Source organism: Idiotropiscis lumnitzeri, chromosome 13, assembly GCF_059441095.1.
Source record: "Idiotropiscis lumnitzeri isolate Australia: NSW breed Sydney's pygmy pipehorse chromosome 13, RoL_Ilum_1.0, whole genome shotgun sequence".
NCBI classification, from domain to species: Eukaryota; Metazoa; Chordata; class Actinopteri; order Syngnathiformes; family Syngnathidae; genus Idiotropiscis; species Idiotropiscis lumnitzeri.
Genome location: NC_142403.1, coordinates 11,803,753 through 11,827,638, shown reverse-complemented (window position 1 = coordinate 11,827,638; position 23,886 = coordinate 11,803,753). Strand labels below are relative to the sequence as shown.

At 42.4% G+C, this 23,886-nt stretch overlaps 2 protein-coding genes across 4 annotated transcripts; one reads left to right on the top strand and one right to left on the bottom strand.

Moving 5' to 3' along the window:
* The first annotated feature begins 946 nt into the window (after positions 1-946).
* mydgf (myeloid-derived growth factor) lies at positions 947-9,101 on the top strand. Its single transcript, XM_088313031.1, has 6 exons — positions 947-1,205; positions 2,474-2,524; positions 2,833-2,894; positions 3,565-3,646; positions 6,961-7,036; positions 8,550-9,101. Exons 1-6 carry the CDS (start codon positions 1,050-1,052, stop codon positions 8,627-8,629), a joined length of 507 nt encoding a protein of 168 aa, XP_088169157.1. The 5' UTR covers positions 947-1,049; the 3' UTR covers positions 8,630-9,101.
* LOC148324363 (uncharacterized) lies at positions 6,569-23,432 on the bottom strand. 3 transcript variants are annotated; one of them, XM_088313029.1, is made up of 5 exons: positions 21,844-23,432; positions 15,562-16,412; positions 14,291-14,368; positions 9,557-9,696; positions 6,569-6,795 (listed from the first exon to the last, which is right to left on the bottom strand). In XM_088313029.1, exons 1-2 carry the CDS (start codon positions 22,897-22,899, stop codon positions 15,585-15,587), a joined length of 1,884 nt encoding a protein of 627 aa, XP_088169155.1. In that variant the 5' UTR covers positions 22,900-23,432; the 3' UTR covers positions 6,569-6,795; positions 9,557-9,696; positions 14,291-14,368; positions 15,562-15,584. The 3 variants fall into 3 exon arrangements, with proteins under 3 accessions (XP_088169155.1, XP_088169156.1, XP_088169154.1); XM_088313030.1 differs by lacking the exon at positions 6,569-6,795 and having other exon boundaries at positions 9,123-9,696; positions 14,291-14,379; XM_088313028.1 differs by lacking the exon at positions 6,569-6,795 and having other exon boundaries at positions 9,123-9,696.
* Between the last annotated feature and the right edge of the window lie 454 nt (positions 23,433-23,886).

The window sequence follows — 23,886 nt, the reverse complement described above, 5'->3', positions numbered from 1 at the left end:
AGGAGCTGAAACAAATTTGCGAAAAAAAAAAAAAACTCTAAATATTTTTAGATACGTACCAACTGTTAAGTTTGTGAACTTATTTCCTTCTATTTCATAAATTCCATTCGCCTTGCTGTTGGTCTTTGCTTGATCTGTTTTTCTTTTCTTTTTTTTGTGGCCATATTTTGGTCCTGTGAAATGTTTTAGGACACAGAGGCACCAGGTGAATATCTTCGGGCAGTAGGCGGGGAACACCCTGAACTGGTTGCCAGCCAATTGCAGAGACATTTTATTTAGATTTTTTTTTAAATGTTCCTGTCGTATTCACAGCTTTCACACATGTCTGCCAGACAATGTTGAGGTTTGTCCATTTGGGACAAACATATGTTCATCTATCACACTTTGCTTGGAAAATGCTTTATGGCTCCAAAGACATATGTGTAAGCATAGACACACATGCTGACATGCAGTAGTAGTGACGAGTCAGTGTTTATTTTTGTCTCTTGCTTTGCTTTACAGTGCAAAGATGGGGGTGCAGTATTAGTACAGCAAATATCGAAGTTGGCACATCTTACCGTCTTGTTTTGAGACAAATGTTGCTCACAGACAGTGACCGAGGGGCTAGCACGTCTGCCTCATATGTTTTGGGAGACAAAATTCCTGTGTTGAGTTTGGATGTTCTCTCTGTGCTGCGGGCGGTAGGGTTTCCACTTTTCATGACTCTACATAAGGTTGAGTCGGCACCGGAATGGTGCGAGACAAAGTAACATTTGAGAGAGGAAGTCACGGCGTAATTTTTCCCGATTTTGAAGCCTCAATTAATGTATTTTTAAATCATTCAAATAATGCAGGGGTGTTAACTAAATCTTTTAGTGGTGTCAATTTTGAAGGAACTGTAAAAAGACAATTGCAGTTCATATTAGAAATCAATAGGTGGCGACAATGCGCAGAAAAAACACTTTGCCACCCTCTAACGGGAAACAACAGAAGAAGAACACTCATAACATGGACAAATAAGTGTTTCAACCACCGCAGGAAACTTGGAATAAACACACACTCGCACCAGAATGGCAACGAAGACGAAGTTTGGTGTTCCACACACAGCCTGTCTTGTGTTTGTGGTGCTTCTCTCGCAGTATCCGGCTCAAGCTGTGGACACAACCAAAACGGCAGAGTTTGACGTAAAACCGGGAGGAACGTTGTACACTTTCACCGAGTCCATTGTATGTATGTATGTTCACGTCAGAACAACTTAATCGCACAGCTTGCATTCGCTTGAAAAAACGAATGTCGCTTATTGTTGAACTGTCCTTTTAAAACCACGTCAGTTGACTGTGTTGTCTCCGCCGCATGATAATAACCAGTCTTCTTTGCATTGTCTTGCTTAATATTCGAGGTAAATGCTGCTAGACAGAAAGACCGAACCGCATGTTCGTTATATTGATGTGCACACATTGGCTAGTTTTCAGCATGATGCTTTAATGTATCTTCTCATACTAAATAACGCGCACGTCAAGCGCTTAGTCACGTTTTATCTTCACTTTTACCTGGAACGCTTTAAAGTAGGCGTTTATTATTTCCCACTTGAATAGGGCATAGGACTACATTTTGTCGCTGTTTGATGACATCACAACACAAGAACGACTGACAGCCTGACACGTTGTTGGCTGCTACGAAGGCGCCATTCATTGGACAAAAAACTTCCTAATCAGCTGGATGTCAAAAAATGCATGAGCATAAATGCACAAAATACGCGCAGGCGTGCAAAATACGTGCTCTTAATATATTTTATTTTGGATGACACACTTTTCAATGCATGTTTTAAAGACCCATTATCCTAACCCAATAAATGTTTTGAAGGAAACCACAAAAGAACCACATACATTTTTTCCTAAAATTTTGTTTTTTTTTCCCCCGCACCCCACCATTCACCCTGTTTTCCATGGAAAACATAGTTAATGTTCATCAGCGAAGATGTTTTGGGGTCTGGTTCTAAAAAATGTTTAAAAGTTTTTGGGGAAAATAAACAAGGAGCCACTCGTGTGTGTGCAGCCTGTGGTCGGCCAATGTCCATCCCTGCTCGAAATTGCCCTTAACGTTTGTCTGTACAAGCCCTGCGATTGGCTATCTACCAGTTCAGTGGGCACACTGCCTCTCGCTCAGTCAGCTCAGCCCGAATGAGGATAAGCACATTATCGATTAGCTATTAATCTGTTGATCTACCTGTCTAATCTATGCGTCTTAACATCTATCTAATCTATCTCTATGTATCTCATGCGCTCACTCGACGATCAATCTTTTATATATTTTATAGGTTTTAAAATTGATGAGTTGACAAATAATCAGTGATCAAATTGATCTGCAACTATTCAAAAAATATCATCGCGCCCACTCACCAGTTAATTTTAAAACTGATCAAATCTGATTGTTAAGATGCAGTATATTTGATAAAATGTAACTAAAGGTCTGGCAACATTGTTTTTTTTTTCAGGGGGGTTACGAATGCTCGTTCTCATTCATAGCACAAGGAGGAACCAATGAGGTTAGTGTCACAAAACTTTCTCTCCCAACACAAGATTGCAGCTCTCGCCACGTTCTTTGCACTTAGACACACCCTGCTCAATTACAATCAATCAACACCTGCATTTGAAACTTTCTGTCACATTGCGGAATGTTGTTTTTGTTGTTGAATGCTGCGTCACAGAAGGGGCACCTCCATCGCAACATAAACCACAATGCAAATGTAGCTCTCTAAATGTGTCTAAGTGATGGATGGTTCGTTATCGTCAATTCCAGTCAAAAGATTCAGATTTATTTTGATAGTTCTGAGCTATGTTGTTCTGTCTCTAGCAATGGCAAATGCGAGTGGACATGAGTGAAGATGGCAAAATATTTTCCTGCTCCGTATGGAGGTGAGACCAACAAACACACTTGCATGCACACGACCCACTTTATTAGCACGATAATTGGAACAATGAAAAACAAGCAAGAGTATCATGCAATGTGTGTCCTGTAGGTGGCAGTAATGTCATTTGTCATTAGTAGTTTGCATGCTACTTATTGGTTAATGGAAGCAGAGGACCTGGGAAGTTGCAACTAACAAAGTTCCTGTGGAAAGTGAACACAAACCGTGGCAAAGTTATTGTCTAAGTTTCATTATAAAGATAATGAACTAGAAGCTGATAAGAAATCTTTTGGCTTTTTTGTGACGCCACCACAGAAGTGGAATGCCAGAAATGTAAATCGCTGCAACATGGCGACGTGAAAAGCCACAGGAGTAAGTTATTATTTTTTTTTTCTTCTGGTTTGACTCGGAGGCCAAAGCCACGCAAACTATAATAGCATGTAGAAATTGAAATGATTGAGGTCGTTGTGATGTCGGCATTAGCGACATCATGTCGTCGTACTTTAGTCCTGAAAATATGCATCAACAAGTAGTGCGCTCCATGATTAATCAGTACACACTTACACAAAGGCGACCAAATAACAATCAATTAATCAATTACAGTGTCCATTTTGAGTTACAGGACTGAATGCTTGCAAATTAATTCATATGCCTAATGATTTTTTTTTTCTGCAAAGGCCCACAGGGAAATCATACTTGTTTTTCACCGCGTTCAAAATGGAGATGAAGGGAACCAAAGTTGAATATGCAAATGCATCCGTAAGTATAAACAAAGCACTTTGTGTCATCAAAATTGCCTTTTCAATTTCACAAACAAAAACATTGGGTGTCACGAAAGGAATTTGAACTTGGCAGAAGTTAAAGCTGTTAGGTATTGCTAAACTGTACATCCAACAAAAGTAATGAATGGCTACCCGAACATACATTTTTGCAAATGGGAAAGATTGACATTAACTTGGTTGTGTTGTTTCACTCTTGACGGCTGGAAAGACACTCGAGAGACGCACCTAACTGTAAAAACAATGAAAGGTCAATTTTCCATTATTTTACTTTTATTGCGTTTGCAGGGCAGTTAAATTCAAAGGGGCCCTATTTTCAGATGATATTTTTGCACAGTCTCTGTTTCTTAATTTTCATTCTCATTTTCCATAATATGTCCTCCTGGAAGAAGTTTAACATAAATATGGAATTTTACTTCAAATGGTTCAGCATATTAATGCAGAACAAAAATGGAGTTAATTGGAGACCCCTTTTTACACTGCACTTTGCTTTTGTATCGTTGACCGCAGTCTGGCGCAAGCGTCTCATCTCCACATGTGGCTGATTGCTGAGCTACTGAGCAGGTAGTAGCCTGCTGCAGTTTCGTGCTGGTTTGGATGTTAGGTAGTTACAAACGGAAAGCCTTGATTTAAAAGCTCTTATGTTTTTTAAAACATTTAATGAGGAGGAGACTGTACCAGTGAAGTGTGTGTGACCATGCTGTATTTCGTTTCACGCTTCCATTTTTATTGTTGTGACTTGTAAGCAACCTGATGTATTCCACATGGTGGAGAGCTCCGTCTATCACTGTCACCTGTCTCACGTCACGGTACGTCATTCGTCGAGTGTTCCAAAGCTTTCCAACTGGAACACTTTATTTATTTTGCCCTCCAATTTCTCCACATCTTTACCGTCCCAACTCTGCCCAAATCTCTCGCTGTTGCTCTGAAATGACTTCAAATTACTCCACCTCTTCTTTTGGTTGCGCCATCTGTCATGCAAATTAAATTTTTTTAAAATTCAGGTGTGTTTGCCGTTGCAGCGCCATTTGCACCTTCCCACCACCTTTTTTCTGTGCACGGCTGCTGGATGGAGTACTGAGCTCCCCTAAGTGCAGCCTTAAAAAAAAAAGCAATAAGATGAGGTAGCAAAGAGCGCCACCACCTGGTGAGTTTCGGAGTTATATTTGCGCCTCCTCAGCGTTTCTCCTGACAACTGTGATCAGTTGTCCCGGCATTGGTGTTTGACAGCAAAAAGCTGTCACCAATTGAGCGCCATCGCAAAGACACAAGCCCCGGTGACAGTTTCCACTTGATATTACCTCGGATGTTCTCCGTATGCCCCCCCCACCCCCACTCCACTGCCCCCGCCATTGTGCTGATCAAAGTGCTTCCCAACACTCTGAGGAGGTTTGCAAAGTACAGAGTCGGCACAAATGTCACCTAATCAAACCAAAGCAGTACAGAGGACAAACCCTTTTTTTTCTTTTTTTTTTTTTTCTTCATGTAGTCCGTAAATAAGGCCGCCTCTAGCTTGGCAGTACAACAAGGCTCAGGATGTCTGCGCCCAACGCTTGCCTAAGTTCGCCTTTCATACAGCTGAGCTGACAATATCTTGAAAGAAATGACACGTACCCCCCCCCCCCCGTCCCAACCCCCGCACCACTTTTGACATGCACACTGCTTATTGGAAGCGCACAGACTCCCTGGCCGCATGTGCAAATAATAAGATGCAGTACAAGACAGTAACCTCAAAGATAGAACTAAATTATGATTGCGACATGGAAAACCGACTTTTCTATTACTGGTATACACATTTTGGTTGCGGGAGGCCTGTCTTGTCATCAAGTGCGGAATGACGCAAACAAATCCATGTTTTATGAGCTGCCTGTGAAATGAGATTAATTAACTCATTTGGAGTCGCTCCACCAATTACTTTATTATGACCTAACATGATTTTCTTGGAAGCAATTTTCGGACAACGCACGTCAGCTGCTTTGTTGTTGAATGCACACACTTGTGTTATTTGTAATGAGTTTGTGTGCTTGTGTGCGCGCGTGTTTTGATGTATAGTGTTGAAACGGAAGGATGCCTAGTCCTATTTGTTGTGATTAATTTTTTTTTCAACCCTCATGCTGTTCTCGAATTGGGTGTCATTTGATCAGTGATTCCCAACCATCGAAGGGTGGTGCGCTCTTTTTTTTTTTTTTTTTTACTGTAAATTATATTCCTTATTTGAGTAACGGGAGTGAGTTTTTAGCATGGAATTCATTCATGCTAATAGCATGTTGAGACGAAGTACTACAATTCAACCAAGATATATATAAAAATGAACAAAAAAAAAGAATAAAAAAAAAAAGCATCATTAGCTAATAGGATTTTGCTGAGATTTCAGCAGTTCCGTTTATTGTGCCTTTGCACATTTTTTTTCCGGCAGACACAAATGGCGCCAATTCGGTGGAATGGCCCTTATACTTATGTGACATTTTTGTTTGGTGGTCTGCTGTGAAATTTTACTCATAAAAAATATGTGCCTTGGTTCAATCAACGTTGGTAAAGAGCGCGGTCGACTGTGCAGTTGTAAATAATATTGCGGCCAGACCGTGTTTTTCATTTATTTATTTTTTATTTATTTAGCCAGTCATTTTCTGCTGTCTTTATGGTGGTCTGTAAAATAAGGAAAATAATACGCAGGTTAAGCAGATTCTATTGATAACCAGACATGCACTATTTGAAAGCCACATTGTATTTTTTTTGTCATTAATTTTTGAGCCGTGACAAGATTTAAGCCTCTAATGGGTTCCCTTTACATTGCTGAGCCAAATTGAATGACACACATCACCACCACCACTTTCTTTTTTCTTTTCTTTTTTTTTTTTCAGTCCTTTTGATTTATTGTTGCATTTTGCAATTTATCTTCTGCTACGTGTCTCCATGGAAACCTGTTTTATCTACCTCAGGCCGGAGCCACTATACATCCCAGACAAAAAATTGAAATCAGGCAAAGGAGAGAAGAGTGGGGAAAAAAAAGATTGAAACTTTATTTGGGTTCATTGGAGGGAAGGTTGTTCGGACTGTCTTCCTGAGCGATTGTTGTGGCCACGCCTCCTTCCACCATTAAGAACGTTCTCTTGGTGTTCCCTCCACCTGCTACACAGACAAACACCCCCCCCCCCCCCCACACACACACATGCATCACATAAATAAATCACAAAATGAGTACACAAACAACCCTGTGCAGCATCCCCTCGACCTTGATGTCATATCTTCAACCTATTCTTTCCTTCATATTTTTCTTTGTGTGTGTATTTCCAGTCGCAGGTGGCAATGGCAGCAGGGCAGCGTGATGTGGATCTTAATTCGGAGGAATACACCATCGGAGAGTCCACAGGTGAGCTTTAATCATCCCCCAATGCTTGTTATGTCTCGGTCACCCCCACCTCTCTTGTGGCCGGACTACATTAGAATTCACTTTAATCAACATTTTTGGCTTGTTTGCTGTCCAGAATGTCAATTAATTAAAACCAACAAGCATCCAGAGCCGAGAATGATCCAATTTTTGGTCTTTTGGGGGATGGCCACTACAGCAGACAATTCAATGCATCTAATGCTGTCATTCTCAACTGCTGGGTTGCGGAGAGGTTATAAATGAAAAAGAAAAAGAGAGGGGCTCTTTGATTTGGTCAGGATACTGACAGTTCCAAGGAGCAAATGTGTGGCAACTTGGCACAAGAAGGCACACACAATTATTGCCATATTTACTGATTTTCATAGGACTGGTTTTCTATTATTTTTTTTATACAAATATTATTGTATTTAGTGTTATGTGGAAGTGTGCCTTTGTAAACCGAAAACTGCTCGTACAGTGAAATAATCAAAATGCGTCCCGAGCCGGACATACCTTTTTATTTGGCAAATCAAATTAAAGTTACCCTCTATCTTCTATGCTCCTTCCCAATGTCAACTGGGTAAGACAAATGAGGCTGCACAAAATGAATAGATCATTAAAGATATTAAGTATGCCAAACTGGCCATCTCATTATTAAAAATACAGTAATACCTTTTAAATATTAAAAGTTGCTCAAGTTACAAATTAGCATTTTCAAATTGAACGCCTTCTATGAAATTAACTAGATCCTTCAGAAGGTTGCACTGTTCAGTCGCTCTTTGACTAAGTCGCCATATTTGTACGTTCTACAAGGATGGAAAGGTTCCTGTGCGTTTGCCAAAATGGAGAGCACGATGCCACGTTGCAACTGTGGCCAACGACGATAATATGCGTCCGTGCATCACTGTCATTTGCAAATTGAACACGACACGTGTAGCTCAAGCAATTGAAAGGATTTAAATCAGTAGTTCAATTCAAAACGGGAACTCGCTTGTGCACGTTCACTAAACACACAAAGTATTTAAAAAATGATGAGCGCTTACTGACGCATTAAAACCACTCAAGAAATGAAAATATTTTCAATTCCTGGAACTGGCCTTGTGGAAAGTATTCTCCTATGTGGTTAATAAATCTGCATATGAGTTTGAATTTTTCAAATTGAACTACTGAAATAAATGAACGACATGAAAATCTACATAAACCATAAATCGTTTTTTAATTAATATCGCATTTGTGCTATATGAGTTAAACTGCAAAATCCCGCCGTTTTTAACCTTTTTAGGGGGCGGCCATTTTGCCACTTGCTGTCAACTGACATTACAATGACATCACAGGGCTCATCTTGCAAATGTCACGTATTACCCGGAAATTATGTGGCTTGTGATTGGGTGTTACCTGAGGCCACCTGGCACCGTGATGTCATTTTCAAAATTGAGATGGATTAAAATGGCTCGATTTTGCTCCTTAAATGTGTCTCTCCTTGATAAAGTAATCTCGTGTCCATTGTGACCTTCAGTGACCCACACGGAAGGCAAGTTCAAGGCTCAACTGTCCAAGCTGATGGCATTCGGACGTACGGGACACCAAGAGCTGTGAGCGTTTGGCGTTGCAATGCCCGGTCGGGCGTTTTTCCTTGCCGGGTGAGCTTCTGACTTTTAGCTCATTCGTCAATGGGTCCGTTTTTGGAGAAAGGCTGAGTGACTGATTATGATAAGTGTCGGTGAAAAATACAGTCAACAAGATCCCTTTTTATTTCCACCGAATGATGCTTTTACATTTACAAGAACCATTCCTCTGTCACTTATTAACTTTTTGAGGCATAATATGTGCTGATCCATCGGGGCTATTCCATTTGGAATCATAAATGTGCAATTCTAATCATCCTTTTTTTTCCCCTCCATAATTTTAGAAGGAGCCTCCCAAGATTTTACTGAAAAAGCCCCCAGTAGTACAATAATCCTCAGTATCATCACATCAAAATCTCCAAAACATTTTCTTCAATATTACTTGCAGCGTATTTCACAAATCACGACTTGTGTGACTTTTTATGTTTGGCAGGGGTGGGAGTGGAGGGGGTTTGGGGAGGGTGTTTTTCGACTGGTAGCAACTTTTTCTGTCGTGGGACGCGGTGTCTTTTCGAGACATCTTTAATGTGAATTTAACATTCAATCCCCCCCCCCAAAAAAAACATTTTGCTGCTTTTCGGAAGCAAGATGACATCACTTAATCTGTCTAACCCATTTCCATAATTCCCAGTCCATTTCTGATGGGGGGGAAAAAAGGAAAAATTTCTTTCTGTATCTTTTTTTTTTCTTTTAACTAAAGCTTTAGAAAACTTTTTTTTCCCTCTACTCTTGAATATTTTTGGGTGCTGTTTATCCTGAAGCAATACGCCATTATTTTCCCAAGATCTGATGCTTCTCTGCCCCACAGGCAACATTTCCATAATTCTTGGTTCCTCTCTTCTCTGATGAATACAAATAAAATAAAATACAAAACAACACACAGTTGTGATGTTTATACCTTGTATGCTTTGCTGTGTCCTCTCTCGCTCTGGCGGCCGCCCGTGTAGGTTGAGGAAACGCTTTTTTCTAGGGATTTTTTTTCTTTGCCAGGCGTTGGTCGGTGGTGCCAACAGGATGTAAACCGCATCTCGGTGATGGCTGGCAAAAAAACAAGTAAAGATGTTGCTTTGTTTTGTACAAAGAGGCTTTTTTCCCGACTTGTGATTCCTTATTCCGAAAATGTGAGGTGTCACTGAAAATTCTCGTTTTTGGAGCTGGTGAACCTCGCACATTCATTGCTTGGTTGAATTCAATTATGCCAAATAATCCAAACCTTGACTTTTTCTCTCCTTCACTGCGCCCGCACAAAATGGATGAATAAAAAAAAAAAAAATCTTGCTATGATGAGTGTAGTTGCACGTTCGCATGCGCAAAAGTATTTTAGCGAATTTTTGATGTTTACACTTTGTTGTTTGCTGTTTTGAGCCCACAGACGGGGAGAAACGTCGTCTCGATTTGTTTTGACAGTCCACCACTATTTTGATATACTGCTACAACTCAGAGAGTTCATCTGCTTTGAAAAGTAAGCTTTTGATCCATTTCTCAGTCAACACGCGGAATATGTGGAGAATTTTGATGATGACTAGATCAGCGATTCCCAATCATGGTCTCGGCCTCTGTGGAGCCAAGGAACGTATTTTACATTTGTAAGCATCTCACGACATACCACCAAACCAAAAAAGTGGATAACCAGCTAATTGAAGAAAATTTGTATGTTCTGCTTGTCACTGGGAGAGGGAGATGAACAACGGTACATTATTTGGAGGAAATAAAATATTTACTGGCAAATTTATTGCAGCTCAACTTATGACTTTTGACGGAACACTAATTGTGTGATTGCAGTCGGTGGAGTGTGAGAGATCATCAGCCGGACAGAAAACGATCCAATTTCACTTAATTGGTCTAAATATTGTACGTACTACAAATTGCTCTTTGTTCATCTATCCATGCCAATGACAGTAGTGGCTAGCCAAAAATATAATTTCCGCATTTATGGTGTTGGTGACGTTTTGCCGTGAAATTTTCTTAATGTAAAATATGAGGTTGGGAAGTACTGAACTTGACTGTGGTTGAATTAACGTGAATGACATTTTTTTATGAAAATTGTGCCCGACAGTCAATCTTTTATGCGTATTTCCCACACAAATATTCTTAATTTAATTTAATCTGCGCTGAGATGCAACATCGTGAGACGGCTGCTCAGCAAACACGACTCCATTAAAATAAATGTTTCCAAATGTATTTGCCCCATTAGCATGCATCACCCTCCCCCCGCTAGATGAAGGGCTTTCATTGTTGCCTCGTCATTTCATGCGGGAAAATCTTTGCAGCGATGGACTCAATCCCGTGGTACATATGGGAATGTATATGACGCTGATCGTTGTGGTCCTACGCGTATACATTATGTATAAGCGTCGGGGAGGGATTAATTCATTTCATGTTAAGCCTCGAGAGAGCCGCTCAACTAGATTGCCCGCCAACCCCCAAACTGTTGAAATGCCGCATGTCACATTGACCTGCGAGACTTGACCAGTTGATGTTGACTCCAGTCATGACACCCACGAGGCATCGTCGCTGTAATAAAAGCATCAAAGCCTTCCGAGTGCTCCGTATCTCGATATCGCTTCACTCGTGTCCTCTTTATGACACTCCAGGCAGCCTTTATGTTGACATCACCACTCTTTTGCACTTCTAACGTTTCCCCCCCCGCTCCACCAACGGAATAAAAAAATCACTTTTTTGTTCTAAATACACTCGACGTTGGCAAGAAGCGAGGCAGATTGTGATGGCGTGCTATAAAAGTCCACTCATGATGTTGCTGCTGGGCAGACACGACTTTGTTTGCCAGCTGGTCCGCCTCTCTGCTGCTCCCTCCAAAATATCTCGGCGGCCATCTGATAAAGGCTGTCATGAGATGTCGTAAATACTTTTGTGTTCCACTTTTCATGAGCTCAACTTGACTTTGGAGTTTAGAGTCAAAGGTTGAAGCGGCAGATTGGCTGCACTTAAAAACCCCCCTCGAAAATAAAGATGTTCTGTTCTACTCGTTTGCCTCAAACAGTGGAGCGTTCCAAATCAAATGTCCCCAAGTGGTCCAATTTAGAGGTCGAATGAAACCGTCCGTGTGTGTGTGTGTTGGGGTGATGGAAGACCGAGTTGTGCTGCAAAAGGCAAAAATCTAAAAATTGTAATTTGCCTCCCCTTTAAAAGGGTTGATAATTGCTTCGAGATGAAAGAAGTTCGCAATGACCTGACTAAATTAAGATCCTCCTGCGCTTGCAAACCAGAGCACATAAACGGCAAATAGGTGAATTTTCCTGAACATGTGGAGGAGCACTGATTATACATACGGGTCGCCACATTTTTACTCGGCTTAAAACTTTGCATTTAATTCCCCAACCATTAATAAAAGTTGAATATGAATTCCTTAAACAATATACAAACTTACAAAGTCATCTAAAAGCTCAACATGAGTGCTTCTGTCGCTTGCCAATAGATATAATAATAACCGTAGTACCTATAACCTGCAGCTGGGTGACAGTATTGCTTTTCCCTGTTCCCTAATCTGCAAATGTCATCAATTTGAGGGTAAAATGAAATGTTTTCTTTGTGATTTATGGCCTGCGTGTGTACTCGCGTAATTATAATGTAATGTTATCATCGTGTAATTTTATTATCATATTTCCCCCCCTTTTAAAGTGTAGCCTGATAAAAAAAAATTTTTTTTTGGGGTGAATTTGAATTCAATGTGATTCATCCCTGGTTGGAATCTTGGCTCGGCACGTCCTGTGTGAAGTTTGCATGTCCTCCCTTTGCTTGTGTGTCATGTCTCCCACATTCCAAATACATATAACAAGACATGTTGCCTTCACTCAAGACTCAAAAGCGTCCATAGACGTGAATGTGAGTCCAAATGAGGACAAGTGTGATTAGAACATGAATGGATGGATTTGATTGTGTTGTATAAACATGCTGAGCCGCCTTCCGTCATTTTTCCTATGCCACGAAACTTTGAGTTTTTTTTTTTGTTTGTTTGTTTGCTTGCTATATCACTTGTTAATTTGAATGAACGCCCACAGCAGATGACAACCATTCATAATAGATGACTTCCATATACTTTAACTGTGAATTCACCCAATGTTTTTGTGATCATACCGTTGTTTTATTTTTATTTTCAGTTCATACTATAAAGCCCAGCTGGTGTTTTTGTCACTGGCAAAGCAACTTATTTTCTTCAGCATGACCAAAAAGGATTTTGGCTGAAGTCGCCAAGCAATCTTATCTTTAAAAAAAAAAAAAAACGAACCTACTCGAAATAAACTCCATAATCACCTCGGGTGTGAGCAATGAGCAACCTAAATGAATAAAACATGACTTTGCTGTGCTGTAATGACTCAGGACTGCATTTCACAGTCTCCTCTCACACACACCTGCCCTCCTACTTCTCCCCCTCTAGTTTGCATCTCCTGATATTTCAAAGGGAACAGATGGAGATTGTGGCCCGGGTCAGCCAAACCATAGGCAGCAAAGGCAATAGGATTTTTTGAACACCAGGGGTCCTTGAAGGACTCATCCAATGGCCAGCTGCCCCCTGTCGAGGGGACGCTGACCCTGTCAGCTCAGCGCCGTTAGATGCTGCCCGACTCTTATCTGGCCTGGATACGATTTATCACCCCCCCCCTTGCTGCATGTACTTTTGTGCACCATTGAGCCAAAGTAGTCTGAGCTGAAATTAGATCCCATTATATCCCGACGCCTGATAACGTTTATGGAACCCCCCCACACTAGGTCGTAATGCGCTCACAAGTTGTTGCTTGTCATTTTTGCAATAATTGGACTCTTTTTCTGTGCTCCTTTAAGTGCCTCATTTACTTAAAGCTTGCACGTGGAAACAATGGTGGGCTTTATTGAAAGTGGAACTACTAACCGGTTATACCCTGGACGGTACAGAAATAGCAGTGAGGAATTGTAATTTAGCAATGATGGAAGCGTGGGTAAAATAATGATGACCAACTGACGATGACAGATTTGGTCAGCTATGAAATGATGACGGACTGCGTTGCGATGACTGCAGTTACCGTGGCACGGAGGAGGCGTAGTCAAATTGAGAAATGGCGAAAAACAAAATATGGCGACATATCGACTATGCAGCAGCGCAGTTTTGGAACTGACCTGCAGCCAATCACAAGAAGGAGTCATTTCAACTCTGCATTTTGTTTTCTGGTTTGCTGTCCAAAGTTTTAAATGTAATGTTAGGCAGGAGAAGCATCTTGAATTCCCACGTGATCAAGATGAGTTAAATCAGTCAAAAAAATAATTGTGTATCTGTTTGTTTGCCTTTTCCATTGACACTTCCAATTCCATCACTTGAAACTTTTTTTTTGCACTTGCGGCGCTCTCTCAGGAGCGCGACCTTAAGCAAAAACCAGCTTTTACACCTCGTGCCAATTGTGCCACAATCTCAGTCGATCAAGAGTCACGGAATGAGCAAAAAAAGCCCTCAATCTGTTCGAGTGAACATGCAATTTAGCAACCACAATTTGGGATCATCAAGCCCAAAGAGTGCAATCTGTGGGTGCAAAGCGAGCATCTGCTACCAGAACATGAACACGGACAGATGTTACGATGTCCTGCGTGAGTTGAGTCGAAGGAGCAGGGAGATTTTGAGACAAGCTGTTCTTTCCTTACTCACCCCAAGTCGACATCGTCACCTTGGAAACCTGGTCTGTCTCTGCTCGTTGTGGCCCAGCCGTGAAACTTTTCCTGTTGGCTAGAAATAATCTACAAATAATGATTCATGCATTAATCTTCTCACATCTTGACTCCTGCAATTTGGTCAATTTTGTTTTTCATTAGACCGTCTCCAATCAGTGTTCACATCTATTGTATGCTAATTAGCATGAGCAAAAACGATGACATTACAGCACATTAGCTTAAGCTAGAGGGCTTTCGGCTACCAAATGTAGTTTTGGTTGAACATAAAAGAAATGGAAGATAAATTGTCGGTGTCAGCACAATGCATCATGGGGTAGATTTGATTTTCCAGTGAGCATCGTGTACTCCAAAATGTCGAACTCAATATATTGGCTACTATACAGTGGTAACTTGATAGTTGAGCTCTCTAACTTTTGGTTTATTCAATTTGAAAGCAATAACTAGCCGGACTTTATTTATTGTGCATTGTATCTGCAGCAAACTTTGCACGTAATTTTCTCACATTTAAACCACGAGATGGCAACTTCACGACATCAGGCCATCATCAGATCACTACGGTTACAACCAATGAAAGTAAGTTTTTTGTTTGTTTGTTTTTTTTTTTAGCTTGTATTTTGCATGTTTTGAATTTTGATGAATTTCTTTTTTCTAACCATGGGGCCTAAGAAAGTGAGAGAAGTGGAAGATACAGATTAAAAGCATGGAATAATAAAAACATGAGTGTAGCAAAAAAATAAATAAATAATGTGATTTAATTTTTACTGTTGTATTTGCATTTTATCAAGGTGAAATTTCTGTGGAGTATAATATTGTAGAATGTTTGTATATTACATTACAAAGAATGTATAAACACAAACGGTGAAGCAACACATGTATATGGATATAACAATACTCATCGGTAAATATAATTTATTGCCCGTTAAAAACGACTAATATTGCTAATATTATGGCTTACTGAGACGGTTGTGAAACCCGGCGTGTATATTTTCATTGAGTCCTTATTAAGATGCCCTCTGCTGGCCAAGGTGCACACACCAATGTGGGGGGCTGGAATAGCGGAATCGCATTTCCTTTCATTTCAATGGACTGATTGATTTGATATATGAGTACAGTATTTGAGTTATGAGCATCGTCACATAATGAATTGAGCTCATAAATCAAGGTATCACTGTATAGTGGATAGCGAGTATGTGAAGCATTTTACAAGTCCTCTCCGTGAAAAGTGCTACATAAATAAAAGTGACTTACTAGCTGTTGGAGGGGCCGCAGTCTCACACCGTGGTTGAGAGCAGTCTTCTTTTTTCAGGGTACGGAGGAGCTTGGCGGGGATCCTGCGTGGTTTTGGTGCAGTCTGAGAGTCTGTTGTGAGGGTACGGCGGAGGTTTGCGACCTCTGCGGCCTTGCCCCGATGGCGGTGGTTTGGCGCTCGCCGCCAGAGGTGGCCCCGCCGATGACGCCCGCCTCTCTCTGTCCGCGTGAGCCGGCGTCTCCCAATCTGTGGGTGGGCAGCTGGCGGAAGGGTGTCGAGTTTTGGCGGACGGACAGAAGCGCACGGTCGCTGGGTGGTCGCTTCGCGGCGGCTCGATAATGACAGATGGGCCGAGCGTGGCGGTCGGATGACACTTTGGGGCCACCGGCGAGATGGGGCTGATCATGACAGAGGACGAGGCTTCCGGGGAGGAGGGAGGCGACTTTGGGAGGTTGACTGTGAGCGGGGAGAGTCCGGGTGTGGGCGGCCGGACAGGCAGGGTCCTTTGTGGGGACGTGGGATGCGGCTGAGTGGCTGAATGGCAATTGTTGACCGACGTTAGCAGCCCCCCGCGTCGGGGAGAACTTCCCAACCGAAGAGCTCTTGCCAACTCTGTGCTCAGTTGGCATGGCAACTCAACTGGAGGCGACCGCCTCCTACTGGGATGGTCTCTTGTCAGAGTGAAAGTGGCTCCTCGGTGGTCTATTGCCGCCGACGGCCTCGGATGGGCGCTGATCACCGTCACCTCGTTGGAGCCGGACGAGGAGCAGCTCTCGTCTCCTGCGGCCTGGTGCTGCTCTTCTTCATCCAGCTCGACGCAGGAGGTCAGATAGTCGATCTGATGCACCACCTGGACAATTTACACACAGGTTTCAGTGAAGGCATCGTTGGAACGCTAGGCCTACAGTGACTTGTCAGTGGGATACTTTAAAAAAATAACATTGACATACTGTGCGTGGATTGGCATTGCACCCTGTTTACTTGTGTTGATGACGACTTTAGGGTTTTCACTCACTCCAAATTGTCAGTACAACATATGGGCAGAGCTGGGCACTTGACCCTTTTTTCCAAGTCAGTCCCCCCCACCCTCTGGCCGCAATCTCGATCACGTTCCGGCCTCGACCCTCCGGCCTTATTCATAAAAATTGTCGGTTCCAGCACCCCCGGCCCAAAAATGAAAAACCCAATTTGATCCTAATAGTGAGTCAAATGCACTTACATAAATCTTTATCTCCATCACGCGGTGCCTAACGGACTTTGCAAAGCCTCATATTCACAAAACCATCCATTCACTGAACTGCTTATCCTCACAAGGTAAAAACTACATTCTAAAAACTGCTGGTTCAAAGTCCAAAACGGACTGAGCCAATGCTGGGTTATTTATACGCACTGCATTGGGTGGAAGAATCGACCCAGCATATTGGGTCAAGAATTTCATCCAACAAAGATTAGAAACGATCCACGCTGATGAGTTCAAGATAGCTAGAAACGAGTTATCAAGTTCGCAGTGATTAATACAACTCCAATAATTATCACAATTCGTCATGTATATATTTTATGATAGACGTTAAACAAATGCGTGGCTCACATTCCTGCCTCTCAGTTTTCAGGTTCTTCGTTTGAATTTTAGCTCAGTCCCTCCTGTGTGCAGTTGGCATGATTGTCGGTTTCGGGTGCAAAATATCAATTTATTGCATCGCTTTCTGTGTCAAGGTCCAAAAAACAATTTGTTGGTGGAGCACATAAAAGTTTGGTTCAAATTGATGAACGTAAAATGTGTGTGTTTAGCAAACTTAATGCGTGGAACAGGTTGACCTGTCAACTTTTTGTTTTCCTTCGGTTGCGACACTTGAAATGTCAACATTTAAAGGCGCACAACATTCTATCGGAGGAAGTTTGGTGATTGACATTTACAAAGGACAAAGTCAATGTGCAATTATGAAAATGCATTGTGCTATTTATTTTTCTTCCAAATACAGAATTTTTAACGTAACGTTTTTATCTCATGTTGAACAAAACACATGAGGAGACTGTCATGTGAAGTTAATTTGTTTAGATTCTTATGGCGGTCAGTTTGTCCTGCAATCCCGGCAATGCATGAAGCACATACAGTACGCAGTAATGATTCCCGACCACTGTACCACGGCAAATTATACAAAATAACTTCATTGCTCCGAAAATGATTATTTATTTATGTCAAATAATGTCTTTGTATTTATTCCAGTGCTGAATATTGACAGACAAAAGTGAACGTGCTTCAACCAGATGGCAGAAGTTATAATTAACCTGTTACCATCCTGAGAAAAGTGTTGGTCATGGCAAACTAAATTTGGGATTTTTTTGAAACCAGAGCATCATTATTTGATATATTATTTATCGTACATCGACTTTGGTGACATTTTTTGAACGTAGAGAAGCACTGACGTAAAGACTTGACAATGTCTATGATAATGATTGCAAACCAGACCATGTACTTTTATGAAACATTGTCGTAGAGAGAATGATTTTGGTTGGCATGAACACACACACACACACACACACACGCGCACACACACGGGGTAAAGCAATGGCCGTTGCAATGATTGGAGAAAATTACTCTGGGGAAAATGTTTGACCTCTCCCTCCACCTGTGCGTGGATAAATCCTGAGCTGGAACAGAAAGAAGTATTATTATTATTATTTTTTTGTATGTTCCAAAAAACATCCTCGCTGATGTCAAAGGATGACCTGTATTTTTTTTCTCCCCTCATCTAGCTTTGTGGTGGAGGCTTTTGGTTTTACTTTGAAGTACAGAGTGCGTGTGGTGTGCGCGTGACGTTGAGCTCGCAGCTTGTTAGAATGTCAGGAATCACCAGAGATAAAAGAGCGCGGGACCCTGATTTACTGCTGCTGCTGCTGCTGCTGCTCCCAAGTGTGTTGATTATAAACAATCACGGTTCTTCAAGTAGTGCTGATGCATGCTCAGAGACATTGAAATTGTTTCTTGGGTTCAAATTGCACGGGTGGCCACTAATGATGTGCTTTTCATGATATTGCAGCAAGTTTGTTAGTTGTGGAGAATCCACTTATATGAAACATTTGAGAAAAGTGAACATTGAAGTGCATGAATATGAATAGTTGCGTGTGTGTGGGTGTGTGTGTGTGTGTGTGTGTGTGTAAGCAAGCTGCACGTCCTAACCAGTTGACATAACTTTCTCCTTCCAGCTCAGCTAGCCAAAGCGTCAGAGCCACTTTCAAGTCGGGATGTTATTGCAATATTTCTTTTTCACGCAATATCGTGATTACGATTTAATATGTGATTATTTTTTCAAGGTCCTCTTTGCATGTATTTTTAAGCAAACACAAGCAATAAATTAATCTGCATAAGAATAAACAATATATGATTTATTATGCATAAAAAGAGAAAAAAAAATACTGTTGAGGTCAATTTGTGTTCTCCAGAAGTAGTTATTTATATTTAATTTTTCATTTGTCAAATCAAATATGAATTCATATGAAATACACTTTTACCTACTTTTTACTCATCAAGTCAAAAACTTTTATAATCACACATTTACAACAACCTCCATCTTTATTTTAGTATAACTGTTGTCTTGCACTTGACAAGTATTACATACATATACAAAAATAAAGCTAATACTAAGACTAATAAAAACTAAACTAAAACTAATCACCCCCCAAAAAACAAACAAAAAAAAGATTTAAAAAACTAAATCTCAACTAACCGGAATGCAACTTCCCAAACTTTTATAATTTTGATGGACACGTCACTTGATTCTGGTCATCGCTTGAAAGTGGTTTTGGATCTCCTGTCAGTGTATCTTTGGCGCGTTCTTTTTTGTAACTTTGGGGCACAAGAGCTTGCTGACACATTTCGAGAAAGACAGCAAAAGAATGACCTGGTTGTTTCATTTTGCTCTTGATGGGCGCGTAGACACTCCAGAGAGCCAACTACTAGTTTTCAAAGCATTTAAAGGTACCAAATTTGGAATAATGATTTCCAATAACGCTGAAGTCTTGTCAGTCGACATGACTGTTATGCTAATGAGCAGACAGTAATCCGGTAAACGCCACAGCAAAACATTGTCTTTCTACTTTTTGCTCCTCTATTGTTAGCGGCTGTCAAATGGGTTTAACTTAAAAGCAGCTGCAGCATCATTAGAATTCCGCCAGTAATTGGTTTCTAAATCAAACTGAGGGAGCGGGTTCATGCAACAGAATGTTAGCACATCCCTTTGAAATCCACAAACGCGACAAAAAAAAAAAAAAGGCTTCTGTGCCTTGTCTGTCTTTGATGTGTTGACTCTTGTGAAAAGTGAAGATTTTTTATTTTTTTTCCCCCTCCACAAACATGTCAGCTTGTTGCTTAACTCCTGTCTCGGCGACAAGCGCTTTCATCAGTGATATATCAACACAAGCACGCGCCGACCGTTCCCCCCGCGACCCCGGATGACGAGGTTAATGCCTGAGATTTAGCGCTGACCCAACGGATGCGGATGAAATGCGGATAATGTGCAACACGATGGGCACGGCAATAAATGGGTAGTGAAAAGCGCTCCAGCTGAGCCTTGAACCGCATCTGTTCAGGAGAAAAGAAGAGTTGGGAGGAAAGCGATGATGATGATGAGGAGGATGAGGAAGAACATAGAGAAGCAGGTGGACGCTTCGCCTAATGTCACACCGCATCATCTCGGGAAGCCCGTGAACGCATGTGGCAAATGAGGCGTGACTCTTGTCTCATTCACTCCCATTAAAGAAAAAAAACTCCGCATGACTTGAGAGCAAACACTGCGCACATTGGAGACGAAGGACGGGAGTGGGAGCGAGAGCGGAGTTGCGGGAATAATTTGCAGACTATGTTGGATGCGCCCAGCCCAAATGCTGACTCTCTGATGCATATTTAATTCTGCTGAAGGCGTACAGTTTGCATATGCAAAGTCATTAATGTCTGAAGACACACTGAAGAATAAAAATCCTTTTGGTTCCGTTGGATTTACTTAATTCGGACATCGGTTGCTCATGATTCAAATGTGCTCAACTAACATATATAATTTGAATATTTCAAAGAGTAAAAAAATAAGTTTGTTTTAATCCACATTTTAATCATGCACATTTCCCCCCCCATGCAGTGGCGTTGTATGGCCATAAGAGTGCGCTGTTAAAATAAGGTGCTAAATTTGTATACCTTGCAAGGTCACTGGGTGGATTCATTGCGCAAGAGGGATCAGTTTTACATTGTAACATCACCATTCACCAGTAGAGGGCAGACCACTCAGTAGCACTTACAAAAAAGGAGAAGGAGAACAGAATGATGCTGTCAGCCACGACATTTTTGTGTCATTTCAGAATCACTCAAGGTATTGAAAACTCTCAAATTGGATAAGGAGCGATTCAAAGCAAACTCATCAAAGTCACGCTTTCATGACCAACTTTCGTTTCATGTGACAGACATGTTTAACAACTGTTCATCCTGAAAGCCAAAGAGTGGCTAAAAAGTAGCAAAGTGCAGACATAGCAGCCATTTTTCAAATGACAGTTCAGGGTCTTCTTCACAACTAATGTTTAATTTCTTTCAAATGCATTCTGTACAGCAGTGAGAACTTTCAAAAGGCATTCACATAAGCTTCACACTTAACATCGTGCTTAACAAACATTTACATGTTTATTTATGTACCTCGATAGTACTTATTTGGACCGGGGGTGGTCAATTTGGAACCCTGTTGGGGAAATCTAAAAAAAAAACCCTACAGGATATTTTTTCAGAGGCTGTAATTTTGTTCAACCCACTCTATCTTAACACTAACACATAATGGGAAATGATTGACATTCATGTGAAGACATGCACGCCATTTTTGTCCAACTCCACTATTCTTTTTTCAAACATATTGTAAGACATTTATGTCTGTGGTGTATTTTAGCAATCATTTACAACAATACAAGGCGTACAAATGAGGCGGAATCTGAGAGATCCGGTTATAAACCGTTAATAACTGATTTATTAGCTCCCGAACAGGAGTTTAAGCAGATTCCAGACTATGGATGAAACTCTAAAACATCCAGCCAGCCATCATCTATCGCACTTGGGTTGAGCAGTCCTAACGAAGTTCTGAAGGAGAATACAAGTACAACATAGGCGATTTTGAGTCTTTAACCAATCTAACGTACGTTTGTGGCATGTGGGAGGAAGCCGCAGTACTTGGAGACAACATGCAAACTCCACACAGGAATACCCGAGGGTCAAACCCCGAAGCGGTTCTTCCAAATGCAAAGAAACGATTTACCTCTTTCATTTCCTGTTGAACATCCCTCAGCGCAGTCAGAACCTGTTCCAGGTTCTCCACCACCCGCTTGAGCTGGCTCTGAACCATTTTCCGATTGCAGTCGGCCTTCCTGTGTGATTCCTCCTCACTCTTTGGTTTGTGCCGGCCCCACCTGGCCTGGTTGGCGGCCAATGCTGGAATGCGCTTGGCGTGTTTCCCCGGACCTCGCAGAGTGGTGGTGAAGCCCAAAGCTCTGTGAGGAACCTCGGCGGAAAGAACGACTCCATTGAGCGATGCGCCGCAGCCGTCCACAGGTGCTTCTCTGAGCGCGCTCAAGTCTCTTTGGCTTTGACAGTTCCTGCTGATGTAGCTGAAACTAGATCTGAAGCCCCGCCGTCCATCTTTTGTTGATCCCTGAGGGTTTGCGCTGAGCCAGACGGACGACTGCAGGTCTCTCTGATGAATAACGTGGCTGGCGTAGTCCCAAATGTCCTCCCGACTCTCCTCCATGCAGACGCCAATCTTGGAGTCTGAATCTTCAGTTAGGAGAGCAGGAGTACTAAGCGGGGGACTTTGCAGGAGTGGCCCGTATTTTGTGACCGGGGAGCCAGAAGTGGGAGGGTCACAGACGTTCGAGTGGCTAATAGGATCAAGTTCCACCTCTGAAGGCTGCTTGGACTTTGCGGGACTGCCTTCCTTGTGTTTTCCCAAGATGTGGTGTCCCCTCAGAACCACCGGCAGCATCCTGGCCATTCCCACGCCATTGCAACGCAGCTCGCTCTTCTTCGCCTTGTTCTTGCCCGCAATGGAGAAGATGCCGATCCCTTTGGTTCTCTCCAGAGGGGCCAGGTTGTCACGAAGCTCGGGATTGGATTTGTAAGGCCCGTTGAGCGGCAGGTCGGCGCTTTGCTGGGACTTGAGGCTGTTGCGTAGCCACGGGATGAAGTGAGGGCCATGAGGCTTGAAGGCTCGGTGTTCCTTGGCCGCCGGAGCCCGGCTGTCAGAGAACATGCTGACAGATGAAGCGCGGGGGGCACGTACTCCTGAGATGGCGACAGTTTGCTTCTCTTTTGCCATAAATCTCCTCCCACTTTTGCCATCAACTTGGGCAGTAGCTCCTCAATCTGTCTTCCTGCCTTTTTCTCCTCCGCAACTTTTATCCCATTTGCTCCCACTTGCAGCTCATTTTCAAAGCACCCGAGCCTCCCTCCCCGTTTCTGATGTTATCACCCAAACTGTAACCCCCCACCCCCCCTCCTGTCTCTGGAGCCTCTCAAGCCCTCTTTTAGACCTGCGTCTCCTCTTGCAGCCCTCCAGTGTCCGACTGGCTCACAACAGCAGAAGCTGCTCGTCTCTACAGCTCTCTCCCGCTCTCTCTCTCTCTCTTCCCTGCCCCCCCAAGCACCCCCCCCCGCTTTGCTCTGCAGCGCACTGCACTGCCTTCAATTCCCACTCTTTCTTCCTCCCACTCCCTCTCGCGATTCTAACTCACTGCCCTCATCTCTCCCTGTTTCTCTCTCTCTCCACTGTCAGTCCGTTATCGTCTCCTGTCATTGTAACTGTCTCGTTGGTCTCCCGCTTTCCTCTGCTTTTCGTCACTCCAGCCTCCCCTTCCCTCCCCGCCTCCCGCTCCAGGAGGGAGCGCATTTGAACTCCAATCAAGATGTCAGTGTTATTAATCCGCGGTTAGCCAGTATGCGTGCCCACGTGACTCCCCCTGCCTGCGTCCTCATCTGATTACTCTTCACCCCAGCTCAGCCCTCCTCAATTAAATGCTGCTTTGGCTACCAGAAGGGGGTTTAGGGGAGGGATGCAGGAAGTGGAAAAGGGGGGCAAATAATTGCAAGCTACAAGATCAGGCATCAGCAATTTGACAGAAACTCTAAGCAGCCCAGTTGCAAAGAGCAGTAAATAGTGTCCCGTTTGACGGTCCGTCCCACTTGGTTTTTTTTTTTTTTCCAGCAAAGCAACTTTCATTTGTTCCAATTATGCAAAGACAACTGCTATTTTTGACTTTCCTCGAGTAATAATTCTTGGCAATGTGGATGAGATTTCTTGTCTCTG

Coding starts and splice junctions, on each gene's coding strand:
- mydgf (XM_088313031.1), top strand. CDS start 1,050: ATGGCAACGAAGACGAAGTTTGGTGTTCCACACACAGCCTGTCTTGTG. Junction 2,895..3,564: donor TTTTCCTGCTCCGTATGGAG/GTGAGACCAACA, acceptor TTTTCTGCAAAG/GCCCACAGGGAAATCATACT. Junction 3,647..6,960: donor TTGAATATGCAAATGCATCC/GTAAGTATAAAC, acceptor GTGTATTTCCAG/TCGCAGGTGGCAATGGCAGC.
- LOC148324363 (XM_088313029.1), bottom strand. CDS start 22,899: ATGGCAAAAGAGAAGCAAACTGTCGCCATCTCAGGAGTACGTGCCCCC. Junction 16,413..21,843: donor TTCAACAGGAAATGAAAGAG/GTAAATCGTTTC, acceptor TAAATTGTCCAG/GTGGTGCATCAGATCGACTA.